This window comes from Cheilinus undulatus, linkage group 20 (assembly GCF_018320785.1).
Source record: "Cheilinus undulatus linkage group 20, ASM1832078v1, whole genome shotgun sequence".
Lineage (NCBI taxonomy): Eukaryota > Metazoa > Chordata > Actinopteri > Labriformes > Labridae > Cheilinus > Cheilinus undulatus.
In genome coordinates, this window is record NC_054884.1 from 29,920,835 (window position 1) to 29,946,095 (window position 25,261).

Here is a 25,261-nt window from a genome sequence, read left to right on the forward strand (position 1 = left end):
GATCACTGGGGGCAGAAGTTAAATGCACTTTAAGCACAGTCATCACCATTTAATCACAGCCAGTCAAAACTAAAGACGTCTCTAATGATGTGGAAAGTAGCTTGAAAACTGGGGAGGAAAAGTTTGACAAAATGTGTTTCAGTGATTGTGAAAAACGGTAAAATACACATCCTCATGGCGCAGTTAACATCAAGTCAGTGGCAGATGTTAAACTCCATGATGCAGCACACTCCTCACACCAAAACAAGTTACAGATGGTACCCACACTGCTAACATGAATCACTCTATCTACCACCAGCAAGACTAAAAGCAAAGATACTGGATTGTTTCAGGTTTCTTCAAACACCAGAGAGTCAGGAGTTTGACATGAGTCATGCAAGCTGTGCAATAAACAAGGTAAAACACTGCAGCAACACCAGTCTTCACTGACACACAACACCAGGCTAATCTACAAGAATTGTTCACGATTTTTATTTCATTGATTTAATACAGATTTATATTATCAATAAAGCTTGCACTGATCTCCTAAATACTGCATCACTTCAACCACATAAAGCACATTTGCTGTTTTAACAAGCTAGTCGTTCTAAGCTAGTAGTATCAATAATTTACTTTCATTACAGCAACCAATTACTACTCCTTAAAAGTTTTGAACCATCTTTTAATTTATTTTACTGCGCATTAAAACCATGTGCCCTTCAGCCAAACCATGGTCTACTTTTAGCTAACAGCTAACAGCTTAGTCAAATCCCTTGGCTGCTGCTAGCATCACACCAGTTGGCTTTAAATATTAGGCTACCACATGCTAGCTGTGCTAATTCACAGCTTTTCTGTTAAATTTTACTACATAACCTTATATCTCAGGTTTTAAAGAAATTTATTGACAATTTTAAGCTAAACATTCCAGTATGTGGTGATTTTGGATACAGAGTGTCTTTACTTGCAACAAAAAATAACGTGCTTTTATTAATTATGTCAAATGTCCAAAATTGTTAACCATGATTATTCTGAGACTTTCCACAGTTACTTGTGATCGATCTTCCCATTTTGAAATTACACTACTTTGCATTTAAAACTGGCTAGGTTTGTTTAGAATTTTTGCCCTGTATCATAAGGTTTATTTTCTTCCTGTTTGGATACAGACCTGCTTTTTGATGAATGAAGATCATGAACCTAAAGTACACCAAAGATTTTGAGTTAACCATGGAAAAATGAACTTGTGATGGATTGGAAAGAAAATAAGAGCACAGTTAAAGGCAAATGTTTGATATCACAAGGTGGAGATAATCTCTGACTTGTCCACTGAGCTGTCTGTGAGATTTTAAAAGTGAAATTACACATAATAGAGCATTGGTGTGATTATTTGACATCACTGCGGCTACAGGGAGAGTAAAATGTGCTGTAAGGGACAATAAAAAACACGGGATTAATCATCTATCTAAAAAGTTAATGCACTAACCATAGACCTGTGATCAATGCCTGTCAGCTGACAATGACAATGTCATTTTGTCTTGTTACTCTGATTGGCCCGTCATGAATATGACAGACAGAATGTTCCTCCAATCACCCTCTGGGAAATTTTTGAATAGTCCTGCCCTTTCCAAACACGTCCTATGGAAGCTTTCCCAGATGAATGTGGAATAAATTCATGCAATGGATATATGAAACAGTCCATCTGGCCTGTCAGGTTAAGTTACACCTACTTTCCCAAATACTGCTATTTGTGCAGTTTTAGACATAGTGCAGGAGTTTATCTGTAGTATTTTCTTAAATAAAAAAACAAGTTACCCTTCCATTTTTCCAAAGTATTCTATCAACATTGCACTCACCAAAGGATTTGAAAATCTGAACAACAACATCAATGTAAACAATATTAAATTACCCTGTATTTCATTTTGGTGAAATCTTGTCTGAAGCCAGGCATATCTATGTTTTCCTCGACTGTCTTGTGCTACTGTATCATATCAAATGTTGTACTTTATTTCTTTGCATCTCTGTAATTCTGTCTAAATCTGTTTCTAATAAACACTGAGTTGTCTCACTAAGTCTCTAATGCATTTCATCCTCCCTTTCTCCCTGCTTCTCCCTGAAATTTGTGTTAAATCCGACAGAGTGGGTGGTTTACCTTAAGGGTGTCATTTAATGAGACGGCATCCATGTTGTACAAATTAGTAAAATAGCCCCTGTTTTCATGCACCACCTGCGTTCAGCATTGCTCTAACTCTCAGCTCCGGTGGTTCCAGTTGAATGCTGCAGGGAGCATTGCTCACCATGCTTTCATTAGATCCTCCTTTCCTCTCCTAACACTCATCCAGAGCATCAGGGTGGAGTCTCAAAGGTTAAAGATATTCCACGAAGTATTAATTAGGCTGACTCCAGCTTTCTTTCCCCTCGGTGCTGACCTGACTTGGCCTGGCCTTGATCTGGAGTACGTTTAAAGATGGGAAAGTGGTGGTGAATATTCCCGAGTAGGGACTCAGTTTCATGGGTTTTATCCTACGAGGAAAGATCATAGGTTAGGAGTCACAATATAGATTAAAAAAGAATGGTAAATGGTTGTAATAAAGAGCTGATACTAAAAGCTAGAACACTTGAAACTAAGGCTGCAAGCTGCACTGAAGGGCCCTCGTACCTTGGCGTATGTGAGGCTGTCACAACTGCAGGTATGTGGGAATAGTTTGGTGTTAGCAAACCTGTGCAGGGTGCTACAGCACAGCAGACAAACCTTGTAGATCCTCCCAGAAGTATTATTAAGTTAAAAAATTATAATTACAGTACATTTTGTGTATGAGGTAGTACTACCCCTCAACAGTAGGAGGCAGTATGACAAATGTAGATGCTGATGTTTGTAAAAATGTCTAAAATTCTGTTTTCATTTTGTCCATGATGAGTATAGATTGCAAATACTAATTATTTCTACGACTGTGGCATCAGGCTGCAACATAACAAAACTGAAAAAAGTGAAGGGGGTCTGAATACTTTCTGAATGCACTGTATGTGATTGAATAAACTAGAACAGCTTTAAAGGAGCATCGTTAATTAGAGAATGACTGTGTCATAGATCCTACAGGATTTCAGTTCTTATGAGTGTTCTTTGACTCCTATCTGACATTTTTGGTGTTAATGATCACAAAGCTCAGCGTTAGTTCATGCAGGTCATGGTAATCATACGCCCAACTGTGATCAGCTGACCGCCAGCTGATTCCAATTATTGCCTCCCAGCTCCCACAGCCAATCACAGCTCAAACTCTCAGCACAGCGATGTATTTAAATATGAAGTACTTCTCACTAATTCCTGCTTGCATTATTGCTGATGCACCACACTGCTGCTGCTGGCAAAGCTTAACCTCCTCCACCCCAGCCTCCTCCTTTATAGCATAAAGATAGATGAACACACATATTCACATTTGTGATACTTTGTATTCATTTTTTGATCCAATTTCATTCTATTCAGTACATATTGTCATTAATGCATCCATATGGGAATTTCTAGCTATGCATTACCTGGAAAGTAAAAACATGCTGCTTGACTAACCCTGGGCATCTTTTGAGCAGAGCTTTCTCCGCCAAGTAAAACTGCACATCCATTTTGCAATCGAATGGTTTTGAAATATATGAGGCATTTTGATTTTAAACTTCCCATGAATGAACATAGAACAGTCTATCCTTTTATAATAAAAGTCTTTGTTTGTTATCATATTTACTTATTTAAAAGCACAGCGTCCTTACTTTCCCCCTAACTTAGTTGATCTTCTGTGCATGTTTCTGTTGTTGGCTATTCTAACACCAGCAGCCACCACCTGCAGTGCCTTGTCTGAGTGAAGCATCTGATTGGCTGGTAGTGTCTAAAGCTACACACTGCAGTGCGGTAACTACCCTGAAAACCGCCTCCCTGCCGGAGGAGTCCCCCAAAATGCCGAGCGTTTTTTTTAAAGCAGCTGCTGCTGCCGCGGTACGAGGCAGCAATGACATATAGGTGCTTCATTGAACGTCACAGCAGAACCCGCCCACAAGTCCATCACAACCCCCCCTCTCCAAAAACACGGAGAGTATCTCACAGTCTCTGTATATTAACATGTATAATGTACTATAAAACAGAGGGAAAAATATGGTTCCGTCATCAAAATAATTCCCCCTAAAAAATATGTTTCAGTGGTCGGTTCCACAATTTTTCTTCTGGTTGTGTTTGTATGACAGTAGAACTGTGTTGTAGAGCTCAGGATATTCCGACACCAACATCATGAGCTCCTCCATGGTTTGCTTTGACTCACAAAGCCTGCTATTTCCGGGTTCTCTCCCTCCTTTGATGTGATTGGCTGCTGCCAGGCGACTGCCGCCAGAAAGTTCAACATACTGAACTCCGAGCGTCAGGGCAAAATCTGTGCACATTCACGTGGGCGGCAACGCTTCTGGGTCCTACCGCCGCGGTTAAAAACGCATCCTGTCTGCCGCCCTTCCCTCATTGAAATGACTGAAGGCAGTGAGTCGCCACACGGTGGTGTGAAAAAGACTTAAGGCAGTGGTTCTCAAATGGTCTGGCAAGGCACACTGGTCTGCCTTGGCAATCTGTACAACCATGCTCAAATACTATCATTATAAAATCCTAAAAAGAATGTCAACCTCTTAGAAAACAAACATTTTCTGTAGTATCTGTGGTATTTTCTTACAGCACCTTTGTTGCATATGCATTTTTTTTAAATAACTTGGTATAAAAATAACTTACAACAGTATAAAACAGATTTGGATTTGCTACAGTAGATTGCTTTCATCAGATACTGTGAATTAGACTGACATAACTGAAAAGAAGGCTGCAAAATATACATTTTAGCATGCGTTTGTGTAATTCAGTTGTTTCCAAATGGGGTAGCGTTGGGAATTGGAACAACAATGCATTCTTCCTACAACTCAAGATACTGTAAGAAAATTTAAAGAGGCGATTTTGTATGGATATGAAGGTGGTGTGCCTTGAGATTCTGGCTTTATCTCTGGTGTGCCTTGGACAAAAAAACATTTGAAAATCACTGGTCTAAGGCAAGAGATGCAGCACAGACTAATAATAAATTAAATTCATGCTTCAAAGTAGATAAAAGTTGCCTCCAAGTCCAGATTTGATAACACTGTGGGTCACCAATTAGTGACCGAGGAAATAACTTCTCGTTCTTTGAAGTTCCAACCACTTTTCTAAATGTCTAATTTAGACTATGCTCTCAATTTTTCTTGAAAATATGTCTGAATATCATCCTGCTTCTGTGCTTCTGATGCCAACATTCATTAAAAACTTTTAATTTTTTTATCATTTCAAACATATTAAGGGTACTTTTAATTTTGACAACCTGATTAAATGGGAATGATGCAGATGTTTGTAAAAATTTAGGCAGTATGAAAGAGTTTGTCTGCAATTAAAAACAAAAAAAATGCCCAATCATGGATGTCTGATTTCACTTTAATCATATTAAAGTTTATAATTCTGGTATTGACATAGAAATAAAACGTTATGCCATTTATCTGAATAAATGTTGAGATATGACTGTGTCTTACTTAATACTTTTAGTTTCCACCAAAATCAACCTCTGAATTGAAGAAAAGCACACTTGAAGTTTCGATTTCTTTTATCTATGTGGTAAAATAGACTTTGACTTTAATTTTCCAAGTACCAAATGTATTGAGTAAAAGTGGCTGGAAGAAACAAGTATTTCTTTGAAGCATGCAGATACTTTAGGGGTAGAAACTCATTAATACAGGGGGAAAAACAGAGCAAAGAGAGGCCTGTGCAAAGGGAGAATTCCTTCTTTTTTTCTACCCCTCTTTCTCTCCGGGTCCTTGCACTTCCCTCAGCACTGCTCCCTGAATTATCTACGGTCTAATTCAAAGAGAAAGAATATCATAGATTCAAGTAGGCATGTCCCGAGCAGAGGTCCAAACTGTCACGTTGATAAATGACAAAGTGGATAAAAGACATTGAGGGGGAATTCAGAAAAAAGAAACCAAAAGCGTCAACCTGCAGCAGAAAAAAATGCCCTCAGCCACTATGAATAGACTCAGACATGTTTGAATATTTGCCCCAAAATGGCAATGACTCTCCTGAGATGACAAATATAGACGCTTGAATTTAATATTCTGAACGCTCAGCGAGGGCCGATCCAAAAATGTCCTTAATATAAAACACAACAAACTGCTTTTAAATTTTTCATGGACATAGCTGTGTGTTTGGAGCAGGAAAACATCCAAATAAACCAATTTAAAGCCGAGCAGGAAAACAAGCTCTAAACGGTCAGCTACTGAAAATAGTTGACCTCAAAACAGAGAAAAAGAGCATTTAAACACTTCTGCTGATGTCTTCTTTATCGCTGTAACTGTGAAAATTTAATTAAACACCCTTTTGTGCCAAAATATTTCTGCAGGGAAAACTACAACCCTGTTTCTAAAAAAGCTGGGACACAGCGTGAAATGAAAATAAAAAATTATTCTTTTCCAAACACTGAATCCATATTTATTATCAATAGCAGCACAAAAACTTCACAGCAAATTAAACTGATTAATATCATTGTGTTTTATGTCTGTGTTGAATCTGATGCTAGTAACGCATTTCAAAAATAGTTGGGACAGGTGCAAGTTCACTTCTCAGTCTTCTGACATTGTGTTTGTTGGATTTTCATGTCAGCATAGGGTGTTAATGAATTGCAAATCACATTCTGTTTATTTATTTATTTTTTGTCCTTTATATTCTAGTGTTTTTGGAACTACAGTTGTGTAAACAGTTTATTTCGTTTTCCTTTTTCTTTTGCTCATGTCAACAACTCAGTTTTTAACAGCAGCATCTTTAAAACTACCTTCAACGGGTATCCTGGCAACAGGAAGGACTAAAGTGTTTTAACAATAATAATATTCTAGCTTCTTCAATATTGGACATTTGCGAACAAAGCTGGAGTAATAAGGTAGTTCAGGCAGAAAAGTCAGCTCCCTGACCTCACATGATGTCAGAGCCTGATGCTGATAACGTCACGTTGCATCACGTCACGTTGCATTACGTTACCTTGCATCACGTGACTTGCATCACGTTACGCTGCATCAAGTTACGTCACCTCACATTATGTCCCGTCACGTCGCGTCGCGTCATGTTATGTCACATCACGTTACGTTGCATCAAGTCACGTTGCATTGTGGCACGTTGCATCGAGTCATGTTGCATCGCGTTACGTTGCATCACATCATTACATTACATTGCATCACGTTATGTTGCATCAAGTTGGGTTCCATCATGTTACGTTGCATCACGCCACGTTGCATCATGTTACTTTGCCATATATTACATGGTGTTATGTTACGTTTCCTTACCTTAGGTTACGCTATATTTTGTTACATTATGTCGCCTTATGGTAGTTTGCATAACCTCAGATTGCATTAAGCTGCTTTGCATTAGGTTGCATAACATTGCGTTACGCTGCGTTAGGGTCTGTTCTGTTGTGTTAGGTTGCATTACATTGCATTTTCTTATGCTACACTACATTAGCTCTTGCTGCATTGCATTCTGTCATGTTTGGTTGCAAAACATTACGATGTGCTAGCCTATGTTGTGCTAGGTTATGTTGTAATATGATACGTTGTGAAACTATGCTGTGCCATGATGTTGTGCTACAATGTTGTGCTGTTTCGTTATGCTATGTTTCATTGTGCTACGTTTCATTGTGCTACGTTTTATTTTGCTATGTTTCATTGTGCTACTGTGTTGTGCTACGATATATTGTGCTACATTATGTTGTGCTACATTATGTTGTGCTAAATTGTGCTGTGCTACATTACATTGTGCTATATTTACTTGAGCTGTTATGTCAAGTTACATTATGACATATTTTGCATGCTATGTTGTGTTGTTATATTTCAATATGTTACTGTACTCTACATTGTTGCATTTAATTTCATTATGTTGTTATGTTGTTGCGTCAATTTATGCTTCATTACTTTATATTCTTACATAACCATACATTACAATACGTTACGGCATGTTATGTTGTGTTACGTTACATTACTTTATGTTACATTATAATAGTTATGTCTTCCTTATTTGTTTGCTTAAATTCATGGTTTATTCAATCATTAAAAATGTTCATTAATTGCTCATATTTGTGAAAATTGTAACTGTGAGGCCAGAGAAATACTTCCTGTTACCTATCCATGTGTTGATGCACCGTGGCTCTCACACAGCACATGAGTTTGACATATGAGCTGTGTAAGTTCTCAGAAATTAACACAACAGGAGCGCGAGATGCAGTATGCTAATGACTTGTAACAGGTGTGGAGGTGGAGGAGTTGTGACAGGTAACACTATAGCAGACGCTTGACTGGCTGGAAGTGTAAAAGTAAACTGTCCACAGTTCTCCACATTTCTACCATGTGTGTCTTCAAAAAAAGAACCATACAAAGTGTTGACTTTCAGTCAAGTGTGTCAGTGGTTGTTTGTATTAGTTTATTTTTTTCATTAAATGCACACCTGATGAGGATAGTAGGACTTAATAACAAAAAACTAAAAGGACTGTTTGTGAGGATTTTTTGCTGTCCTTTGTACCATTTACATCTATGAATGCTCAATATTGATTACTGATGTTAATATCATATTTGTTCTGAGTGCAGAATTGATTTTAAAGCAACATCTTTGAATGTTTCTGTGTTTGTAGTTTACGTCCCACACACCAGGTGGTTGGACACAGTCTGGACTCTCGTGTGTTCTGCAGAGGTATCAAAGTATATTTACAAGATTGCTCATCATGTAGCTGGATGCAGGATTTCTGCTGTCAAGGTCAGTTGGCACCATGGACCATCTGTGGTCACCGATACCTGGTCTAGTTAGAGTGTCGGGATTGGACTGATATCCAGTACCAGGACTGGACTGTCACATCCCTACACAAAATCCAGTGATATTTCTATAACGTGTAAGTTGCTGTAGTTCTTTTGCTTCTTTGCATGAGGTGAAATTAAGTTTAATGTTCATTTCAGTTTATTGAAGGTGACAGAATTTGTCATGTGTCAACTTCTGCAAAATTCCCTCCCTCTGTCCTCACAAGATTATTTCCATCTGTCTCATAGCAACTCTGACTTCACTGATATCTCCTGTCATGTCTCATACTGTAAAAATACCATCAGTACTATAAAATTTGTCATGTGCCTACATCTGAAAATTCAGTCTCATATTTATAGATGGAAATCCCATTAGAGTGATGCGTTGTGGTCTGGAGTCTAAAGAGCTTACGTGGTCGGACTTGATAAGTTGTTAGACTTCATACTGAGAGATGAGTGAAGTAGGCGGAAACATCCTGCGGGAAATTAACCCTCCTTCATTTGATTCCCATCTTTGACTATGACAATCTGCTGGATACACCAGAGTGATCTCCCTGTGGAGGACTGCGTTGAACCTGGGAAAAAGAAAACTGGCTTCATTTTAATCTCATCAGTCCAGATCCTTCTCCTCGTCTCACCCTCGCTCAGCCTCCTCACTCTCCACGCTCGGTCCCTTTCATCCTCCCTCCTACTCCGTCCGTCTCTGGGTTAAGTCGCTCGGTCCTCCGCTCTAATGATGTTTGACAGAAGCTGAAGCTGATTCGCTGTGATGTCCATCCTAATTAATGCTGGTGAAAGCAGAGCAGATGTCACTCAGTGCTGTTTGGAGCTCTGCCTGTAGTAAAGCACATTAATGTCTAATTATACTGTAATTATACCGTAGTGTAACTGAGTGAAGTGCTGCTTTCGAGGATATCTAAATTGTAACAGAAATACACATATCTAACTGTAAAAGCTTTTATTGGGAGTGACTATTTTAGTTTGCAAGACCATAACGTACTTATTTCCAAAAAAGCCAGTCCAATACTTAGTCTAGTCCAACTTCTCAATCTCTCTTTCTCCTCAGCTTCATCTGTTACCATCCTCCTCCATCTCAAAGTCTCAGCTGTTGCATCCAACAGCAACAAGATGAGCTATCTCGCTGGTGTTGCCAAAAGTTACATCGTGCTGAAAACAGACAACTGAGGCGCTCTGTGGAAATGGGCAGGGCACAGTTCTCCATGTTTATAGTGACTGTACTGTTAGATTAACTCTCAAACTACTATTATAAGGTGGAAAAGTTTCAAAATGTTGCTCTAAAAAGTATAGTTTGACCTGAAACAGAGTAGTAAAGATGATTGGAAAAGACTAAGTATTTATGTGAGATATCCTCTGCATCTTGAAGATATTTCCGGTTCTATCTTGTTGATGTTTAACTCAAACCCCTTATAATAGAGTGCTAAAAATATTGCATAGCATAGCAATGCAAACATGGATAATTCTGCATCAACACAGTAGAACATTGATTTATGCTTGCTTGTAGATTTTCCTCTGCAGCTGGATCAAAAATAATCAAATAATAAGCTGTTTCCTTTTCCAACCAGGCTGCTTTTAGTGCTTTCCAGTGGTAATCTATTTAAGATGGCAGCATTTCTTGTCTTTACAGGAGCACTCATGACATGTGACGCCACTCAGCCAATCAAATATTTTATTTGGATGTGAAGGCCTGGCTCACAATCTCTGTTCCACTTCATCTCAAAGGTGCTTTGTGCACTGGAGCACAGTCATGTTGGATTAGAAAAGGACCTTCCCCAAACTGTTGCCACAAACTTGGAAGCATAGCATTGTCCAAAATGTCTTGGTGCTAAAGCATTAAGATTGGCAACACTGGAGATAAGAGGCCTAACCCAAACCCTGAAAAATAGCCCCATACCATTATCCGTCCTCCACCAAACTGCACACCAGGTAGAATGATTGAGAGCAAAGCTCTAGGTGCACCTGCACGCTGCAGTTGTCATCAGAAAATCACTACCTACACACATGGATAAAATCGTTGGTAACCCTCTGTTAATGCAAGAAAAACCCACAATGGTCACAGAAATAACTTGAATCTGACTAAAGTAATAATAAATAAAAATTCAATGAAAATTAACCAATGAAAATCAGACATTGCTTTTGAACTGTGGTTCAACAGAATTATTTTAAAAAACAAACTCATGAAACAGGCCTGGACAGAAATGATGGTACCCTTAACTTAATGTTTGTTGCACAACCTTTTGAGGCAATCACTGCAATCAAACGATCAAATCAAAATCAAATTTTACCATATTTACTCTTGTTATTATTAGGGGATGCCATTTAGTCATCAGACACCCCAGATTTAAAATTAAGGATGCAACCCATCTTAAAAAATCATAATTCATCTGGACACCAATCAAAATTGTGGCAAAAGTCAAATCACGAGATCAGTGAAGATGCACAGCTGCACTTCATGTAGATAGCCTATACTGCTGCTGTTGAACTTTGTGACCCTTTTATTTTGCACTTGGAAAACCATTTCTGTTTGACCTTTTCACCACATTTCCAGTATTTTAACCATATTTGTGTCAGCTTATTGAACCAACAAACAAAAACAGTTGAATGGAATCACACTCTTCAAATGAAAGAAGGGCAAATACCAGATTTGCAAAGAATTTTTGAGTGTTTTTCTCTGCACAGAAATGTTTGTGAGGAGTCACATCAGACAGGAAGATATGAAATAGTATTTAATACAAAAATAAATCTACCATATTTAGAAGCTTTATTTATGTGACTATGTTGAAAGTTGAGGCTTTGATTTAACCAGCTTTGGCCACATATAGGCCTTTTATTTACAGTGTCCAATCAGAGAGCAGTCCTTGTTATTTTCTAAAAGCCACTGAGGCTATTTAGCAGCCATTTACTGGTTCTTCTCTTTCCTTTCAGACACAACATTTTCCATCATTGTTTATCTCCACACCTCTTCTTCTCTTCTTCCCTGGTTTGAGAAGTTTTCCAAGGTTTCGTCCTAAGCCCAATTCTGTTTTCTCTGTACCTGCCTCCACTCAGTCACATAATCAGCCCCTTTACAGACATATCCTTCCACTGTTAGATAACATCCAATTACAAATCTCTTTTTGTTTGAGTGCCATTGATGACTGGATGGCAGATAATTGTCTCCAGCTTATTACCAATACAACTGAGGTCCTTGTATCTGCCCCTGATGGCTTGGTACCACTTATACTAAAACAACTTGGTACCTTATCATCTTAGCCAGTCCTTATCCCTAGACCAGCATGTCAATAATCTGGTTCATTTTTGCTTTTTTAAAGTCAGAAATATTGCTCAACTGAGACATACTGTTTCCACGGCGCAGATAGAGATGCTTATTAACACATTCATTTCCTCCCATATGGACTACTGTATCTCACCTTTCACCTGTCTCAGTAAAACATCTTTAAATTGTAAATGAGTAGCAGCCAGACTACTTACCGAGTCTTCATGAAGGTCAATCATAACATAATTCTGTACTCTAACCACTGGCTTCCTGTACACTTCAGAATTCATTTCAAGATTCTTGTATTGACTTTTAAAGCTCTGCACTGACAGGCACAAGCCTACCTTATGGAACTTTTGCATCCTTATAATCCCAGCAGGACTCTTCAGTCCCCCAGTCAGGGTCTGTTGGTTATTCCACACTCCAAACGTCAAACCAAAGGAGACTGTGCATTTAAGGTCTGAGCTCTGACTCTTTGGAATTCTTTTCCGTAGATTTTAAGATCAGTGGACGTTGTTGGCTCTTTTAAAAAGCAGGTTAAGACCTACTGGTTTAGACTGGCCTTTGCTTAACCTGTTTTGTGTGCTGTGATTTTTTTTTTTAAGTGTAAAAAGTGTATCACTGCCTGTGTTTCTTTTATCTTTTTTGTAAAGCTATACAATTTGGTTTAAACTCTAATCTGAAAACCATTTGCAATATTTCCAATAGCATCCAACAAGCTGTCAAAATGCAACAAGACTTTAATGTATTATCTGTAAATACACCACGTCATTACATAACATGGCCCACAATTCCCATAGTGCTCAGCTGAGCAATTCTACATTTCTAATTTTGTTCTTTCCTCATACATTTTTAATGTGAGCAGGACGGCCACTTTTAAATTGCTCTACGATGTGAGAAATTGCACATTAATTATTAATTGTCCCAAAATGAAGGCTGGTTGACATCCTGAGGAGCAAAAAGCCATTTGTAACCAACGACAGAAAGAAACAACGGTAATTACATCACTGGACGTGTTTTATGACTTGTTCTTTAGTGTTGTTTTCTCAGAGTTTAATCGCTATCTTGCTTTTAGCAACCAGCATTTAAATAAAGATTAGGCTAAATATTTTATATTATTTCTTTTTAGATCTCAGACAATGCATTATTTAGACTTTATTCTCATTGTCTTTTTTTTTACCAACCTATTAATTCAGTACGTGAGGTAATTCTAAATGACTGGTGTGGTGTGTAGCCACATGTCATTCAGGATCATAGTCTAGCGAAGTGGACAGTTGCTGCTGTGATGTCATCCATTGTTCCTTTGAGACTCTTTGAAGCCTTCGCTTTTGACATTTCCTCTGTCCCTTTCCTTATAAGCAGTCAGAAATGACAATATTTGGACAACATGATAACAAATACTATGTTTCTATCCTGGTTGACGGGCTGCAGTTAGAGTGACTTAGCCATCCTCGGTAGCCACTCCTGAGAGCATATCCAGTCGATTTTACTCTGAATGGGATCATTATTTAAGAAATGGTGCTTATAATTCATAATGTAGCATTCAAACAAGCCAGTAAGACAATTTAAACATTTGAAAAATTTTGCTGAGGTTTATATGGCTCTGTTTAGACTATATTAGTGGTTATTAAGAATGATGAGCGTGCATGCTGTAACTATTTGTTGGGAGGCTTAAAAAAGCTGGTTTGAGAATGCATTGCCATGGCTACCACCATCCTTGGACATTAAAACTCAACATCAAAAACCAATGAGTGATGTCACCAAGACTACATCTACATTAAATACAGTACATGGTTTAAACATATTCCTGTCAAACTGACTGACTGGGATCATAACTTCCAGAATAAAACTTTAACGTCATTGCACTTTCATGAAGAAGTTCAAACTATACAGTGAGGCCATACACGTACAGGGAAAATGTAGGAAAAAGAAGGTTATATAAAGAAAAAACAAAAAACTAAACTGAAATTAAAACTACAGTTTTTCTGTGTGTGACACAGCTAGACTTTTTGTACAAACTTGTTCTTCTATCTCTTGGAGACCAAAAAGTAAAAAATCCTGTACAAGAACTCTTTCAAATTTGGACATTTTCACAAAAAAGTGCATGGTTGAAAATTGATTAAAAAAAGGATAAAAAGAAGTTCAATGTTGGATTTACCGGTGTGGAATTTATCTTTAAAGATGCTGAAAAGTCCCGAAGTTCTGGGCTAGAAAAGCTTCTGTAAGGAATTCAAAGGCATGGATAGCATCATTAGAACGGCACAACGGCTAGCTTCAAGGGTGAAATATGAGGGGCTAGGATTTATGGGTCAAAAGTCACTGAATTTTTAATAACCTGTGTCTCCTGAGGTAAACAATAATGTTGGGCTAAGAGGGTAAAGAGTCATGAATTATCAGCTGCATGGATCGTTTGACCAACAGGTGGTTATGATGGCGCTGTTTGCCAGGAAGCTAAAGGATGATATTATGCAAAAATCACTTTTTCTGGCTTTTCTAACACAAATGTGTCCCTGGCCTGTCCACAATCGCCTCAAGTACCAGAAAATCCCCCCCCCCCCACCTTTCAGAAAATGTGTGCTAAAACAAACCATTCTCAGTTTTAACATCTAGTGACCTCACCCGCCCCCAGGTTTGGTTAGCCCTTTGGTTTCCTTGGAGGAAAGTTCTGCCCTCCTCTACTGATCCTCTCAGCTACCAGCTGAATTGCTGGATAGCTCAGTGGGTTACCCTGCTGATGACGATCTGGGAGATTGATGGTTCAAATCCCAGTCTAAACTTTGGAAAAAAAAAAGTGAGTGAGTGCTGCATCTATTTCCTGAGAGGGGTGTGGTCAGGCGCGGAGTCAGACAGCTAATTACCATTTAAAGCCACAGAAACGGCTCGTTCTGAGCAGGGTTGAAACAGAGGGGTTGTTAGACATGCAAAAATCCAATACTGGAGTGCTTTTTTAGCAATAAACTTCACAGACATGTTTTGAAGACCTCTGAGAACAACATAAACTTGTCTTGAAAGGACAAAATATGTCTCCTTTAAGTAGTCAACATTTCTGTTTCCACAGCATGTGCTGTGATCCATCTCTGGCACGTGCTGAAACTGTTACTTAGCTCAGCTCGAGATAGCCAAAGATCTACCGAAACAGGAAGTCAGACCCTGGAGTGCACAGAGCATATGTTATCAATCAAATAAAAAGGCAGGCACAGACTGTCAATCATTTTCACATCATTATATCAACTCTCAATTAAAACAGGAAATTAATCAACAGCAATTCAACCTCAGACAAAGTAACAGTGGACTCCGGCACGCATTGCTGGTCGGTGCAAACCATGGGAATTAGGGGTTTTATGCAAGATTTAGACCCATTTCTTATACACAGTGTACTGTACATGCAGAAGACAATATTTCGCCTCTGCTGCTGAGCTTACAGGATTTATAACACAACCATGACTCCCCTGTATTCTATTAACAAAGTCCCTCTTCTGTAACATGACAGACGTACTATAATGCTTCAGACTTAATCTAATACCTAATCTAATACTGACCACCAGCTGCTAAACATGACTTGTCACATGGTTGGCAGAAGCATCTACTCCTCTGGTTACAAACTCAATTAGCCACTTTGTGGGGAGAGCACATCTCATTGACTGACTTAATAGCTTCAAGTTTGTGATGTAAGCACTGGAGCTGCATCACTCCACGTATTTGGATGGCTTCATATTTGACAGTAAGTGGATCTTTACCCCTGAAGAGATTGCTCTGTTAATGTTTGCTCCGGACATTTAAAGATGATATGCAGGTTTGACACAGCAGCAGAATGTTAACTGAATTAAAAAAATAGTTGGGAATCTATATTGTACCTAAAGGCTCAAATGCAGACATCATTTATCTTTATTCCAGCTGAGTGTAATTTTACATCAGGATAGTTTAAAGTTGCGCGTAGATTTGATGAGATTCAGCAGCCTGCAGCCAAAACAAATCACATCTGCTGCAAGTCCTCCTCTTCTGCTAAAACTAAGAGTCAGATAGCATCTTAAATATCTGGGAATATTTCTCCCCTAATAATTTAAGTGATTTATTCGACAAATTTAATTTCCTCATGCATTAGACATTGTTTTTGGGTTTGAAAATGATTAGAAGTCTTAATTTCCCCTGTCTTGTGATGCTAACATGAGATCTGCACTAATAAGAGAAAAGAAAAACATATTTCAATCGAGACTATTAGTGGGTTATGCATCATTTGTGCAGCTTTATTCAGCCAGCAACATAAACAGGAGGATTTTATAGGCAATGGTTGATAAGCTTTATAGTCGCTAGCTCTGGCATTGAGCATTTAGCCCGAGGAAATGTTGTGTAGTGCTGAGAGTACTGGGTTTCAACAGTCCATCACAGTTTCTGAGCTGTTTTTCACTCACGACCTTTGTTAGCTTTATCCATATCATAATCCTGTCAAGGCTGAGTTTGTGTGAGGGTTCAGTGGCCTTTATTAAAATGCAAATAATATTCATTGTTATTGAAAGTTTTCCATGACTTGTGAGGTTGTCCTCTTGGCAGTCGATAGGAACACAAGGTTGTTTAACCTTCTCTCTGCCCAGACCATTATACAGTGGTGTGAAAAGTATTTGCCTCTTTTCTGATTCCTGAGTTTGTTGCATATTTATCACACTTAAATGTTTTGGATCATCAAACCAATTTTTATATTTCACAAAGACAACCCAACTAAATAGAAAATGCAGTGTTTGAATGATTATCTAATTTTTTAAGGGGGGAAAAAAATCCAAACCTATCTGGCCCTGTGTGAGCAAGTAATTGCCCACTGAACCTAATAACTTGTTGTGCCACCCTTGGCAGCAATAACTGAAATCAAGCGTTTGCGATAACAGGTGATGAGTGTTTCTCATCACTGTGGAGGAATTTTGACCCACTCTTCTTCACAGAATTGCTTTAACTCAGCCATATTGGAGGGTTTTCCAGCATGAACTGCCGTTTAAAGTCACACCACAGCATCTCAGTTGGATTTAAGTCCGGACCCTGACAGGGCCACTCCAAAACCTTTAGTTTTTCTTGAGCCACCGAAAGGTGGACTTGCAGGTGTATTTCGGGTCATTGTCCTGCTGCATAACCCAAGAGCGCTTGAGCTTGAGGGCGCATACTGATGGCCGGACGTTCGCCTTCAGGATTTTCTGGTAGACAGCAGAATTCATTGTTCTATCAATCACAGCAAGTGGTCCAGGTCCTGAAGCAGTAAAGCAGTCCCAGACCATCACACTGACACCACCATGTTTGACTGTTGGCATGATGTTCTTTTTATCAAATGCTGTGTTATTTTTGCGCCCCGCCTGTAACGGGACTCAAACCTTCCAAAAAGTTCAACTTTTGTCTCATCAGTCCACAGAATATTTCTCCTAAAGTCTTGGGGATCATCAAGATGTTTCTTGGAAAATGTGAGATGAGCCTTTGTGCTCTTTCTGGTCAGCAGTGGTTTTGGCCTTGGAACTCTCCAATGGGTGCCATTTTTGCCCAGTGTCTTTCTTATGGTTGAGTCATGAACTCTGACCTTAACTGAGGCCAGTGAGGCCTACAGGTCTTTGGATGTGCAGAGAGGAAATGCAGAGAATAATGATAGTTTGAAGTGTGTTTGTCTCAACTCAAAGCACACAGATTTTAAACAGCATAAAAACTTAAAACTTGAACTTTTTGCAGTACTGGATTCAGAATAACTCAATATTTTCCTTCTTCCTTTTCAAAAGTAAAGGCACTTCTACTAAGTGCCAAAGTGGCTCTATTATGAGCTTCAAGGCCTTTGTACAGATATTTTTGTAAACCTTTGAAGTACTACGTAATACAAAAATAACTGTAGCGTTTCATGCGATAATGTCATTGCACAGCGTGGTTTCATGATTGCAATTGTGCTAAGTTACTGCATATCATGCAGCACTGAATCAAATGTGTATTACAAAGCATGCAATGGCACCATTGGATAGATACGATTTCTGTCAATCACACCACAACCATCACTATACTTCCACTGTTTGGCAAATTCATACTTAGTGGAGACGTATAATTTCCAGGTAATTAAGCTCCTCTTGTTTTCTTACATTTGGCAGACTCAGTCAGGGATTCTATCCAAAAGCATCAACATGAATGGATTTGTCTGCCAGCTGGCTGTCATTGGCATTAATGCTGAATAGTATAAGCATATTTTGTGACATGAATGTTTTTAATACGCTTACAGCATGATGACTCCTCCAATGATGCTGCCTAAGAGTCAGAATGAACATATTTTGTTTAATGTCAGTGTAAAATCAAGGCCGGTGGGTAAAAGGATGACTGTGCTAATATCTCCTCTAAGGAGGCTGTGTTTATGCATGTGTATGAGGACGCGTCTGTATTACGCTGGTCTGTAAAATTTTAAACTTGTATCTGAGGTCCACTTATGTCCAACAACAGATGATGAAGAAGGAAATGTCCTGGGAGAAAAAGGCTTTTGATCATTTTTCATGTCATAAATACTCATTACTTCTAACTATGACAATCATGGACACATCAGCTGCAATTCACCGGTTAATAACAGTCACTCATAGCTGACTCATTCCAGAGACAACAGGTGCTCCTGCTGTGGTAACACTGCACTAATAAAAACTGAAGCAGACTCACTATGCGGCTGTGAATTTTACTGTGTAGTTCTGCCAGACCTATGCTGTCTTAGGGCAGAAATGTCTACCTACACATTCACAGGACAAGATCAGCAAAGACACACACAAGAGATATGGGAGATATGCAAAACGCTCACTCTTTGGTACATTTGATCCCTTTCTTAAATCTTCATACGCAGCTTCAAAACTAATAACACACAGTGTCAGTTTTATCAGAGATTTCATCATTAATGACTCACAGTGGTGCAAAAATCTAAGCATAGACAGATTAAAAACTGATCTCATCAAAAGGAAGGAAGTAAAGTATGATGTCAATGCTTTTGTGAACCCAAACCACAAGTTTCTGTTGAAGTGCAAACAGAAGCCCAGGTTTTTCCCTCAAGAGAGATGAACTGTCAGACATGAGGAGCAGAAGTAGAGACCAGGAACACACTAGGAATATAAATGAAACTAGAACTACTGTCTGGTGGTTGTAAGCCTCTGTGAGGTAGAGAATTGTCAATACAGCAGTGGGTCAAGGAGTGTGGTTTCTGATCTTGGCCTTGTGCCTCAAAAAAGTATTGAGTTTATCTTTGAGTCACTGTGGACATTTGTGCACAGCTTGAAGAAAATCCTTCAAAATATATAATTCACAAGCAAAAGTTAAACATGAGGCCTTCTTACCTTGATCTTTGACCTCCAATTTGAATTATTCAATCCCTCAAAGCGTATTGGAGATGTTGTTTTCAAAAGCAAGGGATGAATATGAGGCCTAATGACTTGACCTTTGACCACCAAAATCTAACTGTTACATGCCTGAGTCAGAGGGGACATTTATGCAAAGCTAGAGAAAAATCCCTTTAATTGTACTAAAGGTATGGACATAAGTAGGGCTGACACCTTTCAGCTGCTAGGTTAATTGGTTGGTCTACACCCTCTCATCCGACCAAGATTCCTGCTCTTCAGCTGGTCGCGTGTAGGCGTGTGAGAACAAAACACCTGAAGCTCAAAGCTTACTGATTGAGTGCACATTTGAGGAAATTTGTTAGAGGAAAATCCCTCGTAATATTCTTGAGATACTGCGTTTAAAACTAAGGGATGAACATGAGGTTCATTTAACTTAACCTACGACTTCCAAAATTAACTGTTTCATCCTTAAATCAGAGTGAATATTTGTGCAGTACTTAAAGAACTCCCTCAATCATTCTAAAAAATTCACATGAACAACTAAGTGATAAACATGAGGCCACCTTCATATACATCATCTTAAGGACATTAATGCTAGTAAAACCAATTTCATGATGGTTAAGAAATGCTTAGTGACTGGGTATGATTTAAAGGCTAGTTAATGGCTTGCAAGCCAAATATGCAGTCATTTTAAGGATTTCAGTGGGCCAATCTGATTTCAGGGAGCCCTGGTTGGTCTTGGCTACTTCTGGCTATGCCCCTAAAACACAATCGGTACTACTATTAGCCTCTGTAATCCACCAGGGCATTATAAGTCAAGATATTGTAATTATTTGGGTTGTCGATATGTTTATCATTTACAGTGCTGTCTTAATTTAGTTGCAAAAAACCTTTAAATCAATAAATTCTTCCCCCGGGCCATAGTTTGGACACCCCTGTCATCGACGTTCAATATTAAAAGTCCAATCACTTCACCCTCAAACTGAAGTGATGTGGGCCAAATTTGAAGGGAATACAAAGCAAAGGATGATCACAAGGCCCAATGACCTTAACCTTTGTTCTCCACAATCAAACCACTTTATCACTATGTCAGTGTGGATATTTGTGCTAGGTTTGAAGGAAATCCTTCAGACTGTTCTTGAGAAGACAGGCCCTGACTTAAGTACTGTATGTAAAGCCAGACCTATGTGCAGACGGATCAATCTGCAGTGGCTATCGAAGGCATGGAGGCATGGAGGCATAAAATCTGAGGTAGGTAAACAAACATGGCAGTATGGACAAACAAACAGAGAGAAATATCACTATGGAGTCATATGTTTTGGTTGTCATTTGGGAGAACAACTGCACCAACAGATTGAGAATCTTTGTAGTGAAAACGCCGTGCCATTTACAGCTCCCCTTTAGGAATACTGAACGTCCAATGAAGAGGAGAAGAAAACACACAGCAGGGCAGACATCAGCAGAGAGTGTCTTTGCACTGCAATCTTCAGTTAGTCATCCTGTCTGCGACTTCTTTTACTCACCATGTGATGAGTCCGGCAGCGACAGCAGACCAGGTGACGCAGCAGGAGTTGGGTCTCTTGCTCTCCTCCTCTTCCTCCTTGCGGCAGCAGCAGAGACAGCTCAGGTAGATGGCCAAGCAGAGCAGGTTAAGGCCAAGCCCCGCAGCTGCCACACAGCCCAGGAATATGAGAGACTGCAGAGAGACAGAGGGAGAGGAGAGGATGAAATGACATGACAGAGTCAGAAACAAAAGCTTCATCATGTTTTGCTGAAAGCAAAGAGCAACCAATTTGACCATGAAGGAAGGGTCTCTTCTGACTAATGCTTTCCTGAAAGGTTTATGTAACTCTACTTTTGGGGAACTTTGTCTGCTGGTTTACTTACCCACAAGTAAAATTATTCATTATTTCATAGAAAGGCCATATAAAGAGTCCTTGTATCCAACTTAGCTCTCATTAACATACAGTAGATGTTGGTTGAAAGAAAGTTAATTGTAAAGTGGTGAGGAACAGCATTATAAAGCAACATGAAATTAAGTTATATGCAAGTCTTGTAGTATTCTTAAAATGTCTTTATAATAATAATTTTAAAAAAGCTGGAAAATGCCATCTGCATTATTTTACGATTGATAGGCTGACTAAGTGAGCTGACGGATTAAAGTTGCTTTTATTTTTTGTATTTTACTGTCAGTCATGCTTGCTTATTTAATTTCAAGTAAAATAATTCAATTTTAAACCTCCCTAGCCTAACTTAAGCTCCAAAAACATCATAAACATAATGCTAACTTAGCTGGCCTGAACCAAACAGTAGGCAAAGCTAATAAGTTGGTTAGCTAGCTAAGAAATGCTCAAGTATTGGATTAAACAAACACAGAGGGAAAAGTAGTAAATTAATTAACAAATTTTAACCCACCTAGTATAGCTAAGCTCTAAAACATCACAAACATAATTCTAACTTAGCTGCATTGAATGAAACAACAGCGACGCTAACAACTCAGCTAAACAGAGAAAGTTAGCTTAGGAGTTGGTTTGGTAAGTCGTAGAATAATTTAATTTTTAGCCTAGCTTAGCTAAGTTCTGAAAACATCACAACTGTAATGCTAACTAAGCTGCCCTAAACAAAACAGCGGGGCAAAGTTAATGACTTAGCATGACAACAGGAAAATTACTGAGGTGTTGATTTAAACATAAACAGGGGGTGGGGGTAGTAAAACATTTGTCAGACAGAAGTAGCTTGGTTTAAGTCCTGAAATCAACACAATCTTGATGCTAACGTAGCTGCCCGGAACCAAACAGCAAAGCTAGCAACTTAGCAATTTAGTTAGTAAGTTAGGAAAGTTACGTCAGGTGTTGGTTCACACAAAAAGGTGTGCGCTTGGCTTAAGTGCTGAAAACATCACAAAAATAATGCTAGCTTAGCTGCCACGGGTCAAACATTTGGCAATGCTAACAATTTAGCTAGAAAATGTTTTCAGAGGTGTTGGATTAAACATAAACAGTGGGAAAATAAGTCTTAGATTTGGCAGAAATTAGCCTACAGGCTATCAAAGCTATCAAAAATTAAAGCTAACACATTTCAAGGTCTCTTAAATTTGTTTCAGCAACTGTTTTGTTAACATATTTACCTTTTACAAAGTTGACAAAGCCATGAAGATTACATGTCATGTTATGTGTTGTGCTCTTTTGCTTGGCTAAAAGGTTTTTCAATTGCCTAAAACAAACCAATAAGTCAATTTTTTTGTGACAATGCTAGCTCTGAAAAATACTGAAAACAAATCTGATGGCATAAGGGAAAACAATAAGGCCAATGAAGCAGAAACTTCCAAGTGATTTTTCAGTGAGTTTAAGTAAATCAAATCTCAAAATAAGAGCTTGTTGTATCGCCTAGCATACATTAGCTTAACAGCAACAAAAACTTTTCAAAATTGATGCTAACATATCTTAGCAGATGGATTTGCCAGATTCTATGTCAGTCCATCCTGCAAAGCTCCAATGTAAAACAACTGGGCCAGATCTGAAAAACAGATTAACCAATCAGCATCATTTAAGAAGAATGAGGCTGTAGCTACGGCAGGATTTGGCTGTACTGGAAGCCGATATCAGTGGCTGCTGCCAGTGTAGCGATTTGTGTTTCAGTTGGACTGTAAGCTGATATATACAATGGCTTCTATCGGGGTAGTGATCAGCTTGGATGTAGCTATAGTATGGTGGCACTTTTATCAGAACGTGGCCAAATTTCTTTATTAAAACAAGAGCAAAGAGTTGAACTGAAAGCGTCTTTTTGGTGAAGATGTTTTCACCCCTTTCCCAACCAGCCTCAGCATGAGTTTCATCCACCAACAAGCTCCACCATTCAAAGCAATGGCAGAGCCTGTCCAACAAGTTCGGCATACTCTCACATTTTGTCTTGTCACTCAGACAGGCCTGTAATGAATTTGACAGCCAGAACGTTTGACCAATCACCTTCAGAGATTTTTTTTGTCCTTCAGAAACACTTTGTATGGGAGGTTTCCCAGATGAATGTGAAAGTCAGCCATTGCAAACATATTGTATGTTAGGTGTTCTTTTAAGATTTTACTTCTTTTAAATAGAAAAAAACGACCACTTCTGAATCTCTTTTCATGCTTATATAACTATGCCAGCTCTTAAAAGTGTTTTAACCAAAACAAAAAAGTCTTAAACATAAAGCACTGTGCCACAGAGCGATCAAGGACAAGTTTCTGATTTTTAAGCATCTTCTCTTAGCAATGAACAGGTAATGTGACCTAGATTTGGAAGCTGCTGTCTTTCTGAAAAGCACACAATGAAAAGATGGTTTGTAGTCCTTCCTAAAAAAAAAAAAAAAAAAAAATTCAAGCTAACTTTAACAATTATTGTGATAGCTGTAAAAATAAGTCCCATGAAAACAAGAATATGTTTTCAGGAGCCAAACAAACAAGAGCAGCTGATTCCACTGTCTCCAGCTGGGAGAGCATGACACCTCCTCGTGCGTTTCTACATCTTCCCCCTCTTTTTTATCTCCTTTAGCCCCCATCCCACCTTCTGTGAGAGATGGAGTGCTGTGACAAAAATAGCAACAAGACTGTCCTGACAGTCTCAGATGAATTCTGCATCCATCTGTGAGCAGATGGGTTTATTCAAGCCCGCTCCCTGTGTTTTTTCTCCCCCCACTTACGCTTCCTTTTAGGTTTGTTTGAAATCTTCTTGGTGCTGAGCCATCTGCTCTCATGCTGTGAAGTGATGTGTCCCACAAGTCAAGTAGTGGGATTAAAATTCAGAAATGGGAGAATCTGCAGGATTATGTCAATGACTGCTATAAAGAGCAGAATAAATTGCAAATTGAAAAATCCCAGAGAAGCGTAAAAACAGCTGTTTATGTGATCTGACAGGATCCTGGTCCTGCCGACTTTGCTAATAAAAGAGCAAAACTACGCCTTTAAGGAACTTAAAAATATCCCCATGTCTGCATTTTTAGTTTTCATTTTTGCACCATGATTTTTTTTAAATCTAGACAATCTTTCTTCCTAACCTTAGCTCCATCTGTAGCCTACAGTGCATTATTTATCCCATTTCACAGCTTCATGACTTTCATGGTGAATCGGCATCTGCTGATAAATAGAAGGAAAAAGGAACTGCAGGAGAGGTGTCAAAGGAAGGACAGGCCAATCTCCAGCCATTGATCCCTGGACTTCCTCGTATTCTCCTACGGAGGTGTGGAAATTACTGGAAATATAGCGCCTCAGCTTAAGATATGGGGCAGTAAAAGTGCTAATGGGTGCGCTCAGACAGATGGATGGCTGCGACCACCAAGGTGAGACAAAGCGATGGAAGCTGGCGGAGGGGTGGTGGGGTGATGAGTGTTGGCGTAAACTGGGAGTAATTGAGGTGATCATAGTAAATGAGACTGAGATGTGGGACGCAGGTGGATAATTTGAACATGAAGAGGGGGATGGGCAGGGTTTGGAGACAGAAGACGGAGAAAGAGGGGGGGGACTCCTCCTGAACACACAAACAGTGTGCTGATCTTATAGTCGCAGCAACGTGCAGGTTTGTTGGTGCCCTTGCAAAGGGGAAGAAGACGACAGAGAGGGCAAGTAACAACAGCCTATTTGAATTAAGCAGCATGTGACAGGCTTGCTAAGATTGCTGTGCTCCTGTCTTGTGATTTGTCTGCAGCCGGGTGATGCAGTGAAAGGAGGAAATGTGGCAGGAGAGGAAGAACCACACAAGAGAAGGGTAAACAGATGGAGGACCATGCTTGGCTCACATGGACCATGGAGGGAAAAAACAGGTTTTTATTTCTTATGTAACTATGCTTTTCTTGGGTTATTAGTTTT

At 39.1% G+C, this 25,261-nt stretch overlaps 1 protein-coding gene across 1 annotated transcript in view; it reads right to left on the reverse strand.

Moving 5' to 3' along the window:
• The window catches only part of ttyh2 (tweety family member 2), a 147,336-nt gene that overhangs the window by 88,498 nt on the left and 33,577 nt on the right, over positions 1 to 25,261 (reverse strand). The window contains exon 2 of the mRNA XM_041816577.1: positions 20,946 to 21,118. Coding sequence (XP_041672511.1) covers positions 20,946 to 21,118 — 173 coding nt within the window. The remainder of the gene's footprint in view (positions 1 to 20,945; positions 21,119 to 25,261) is intronic.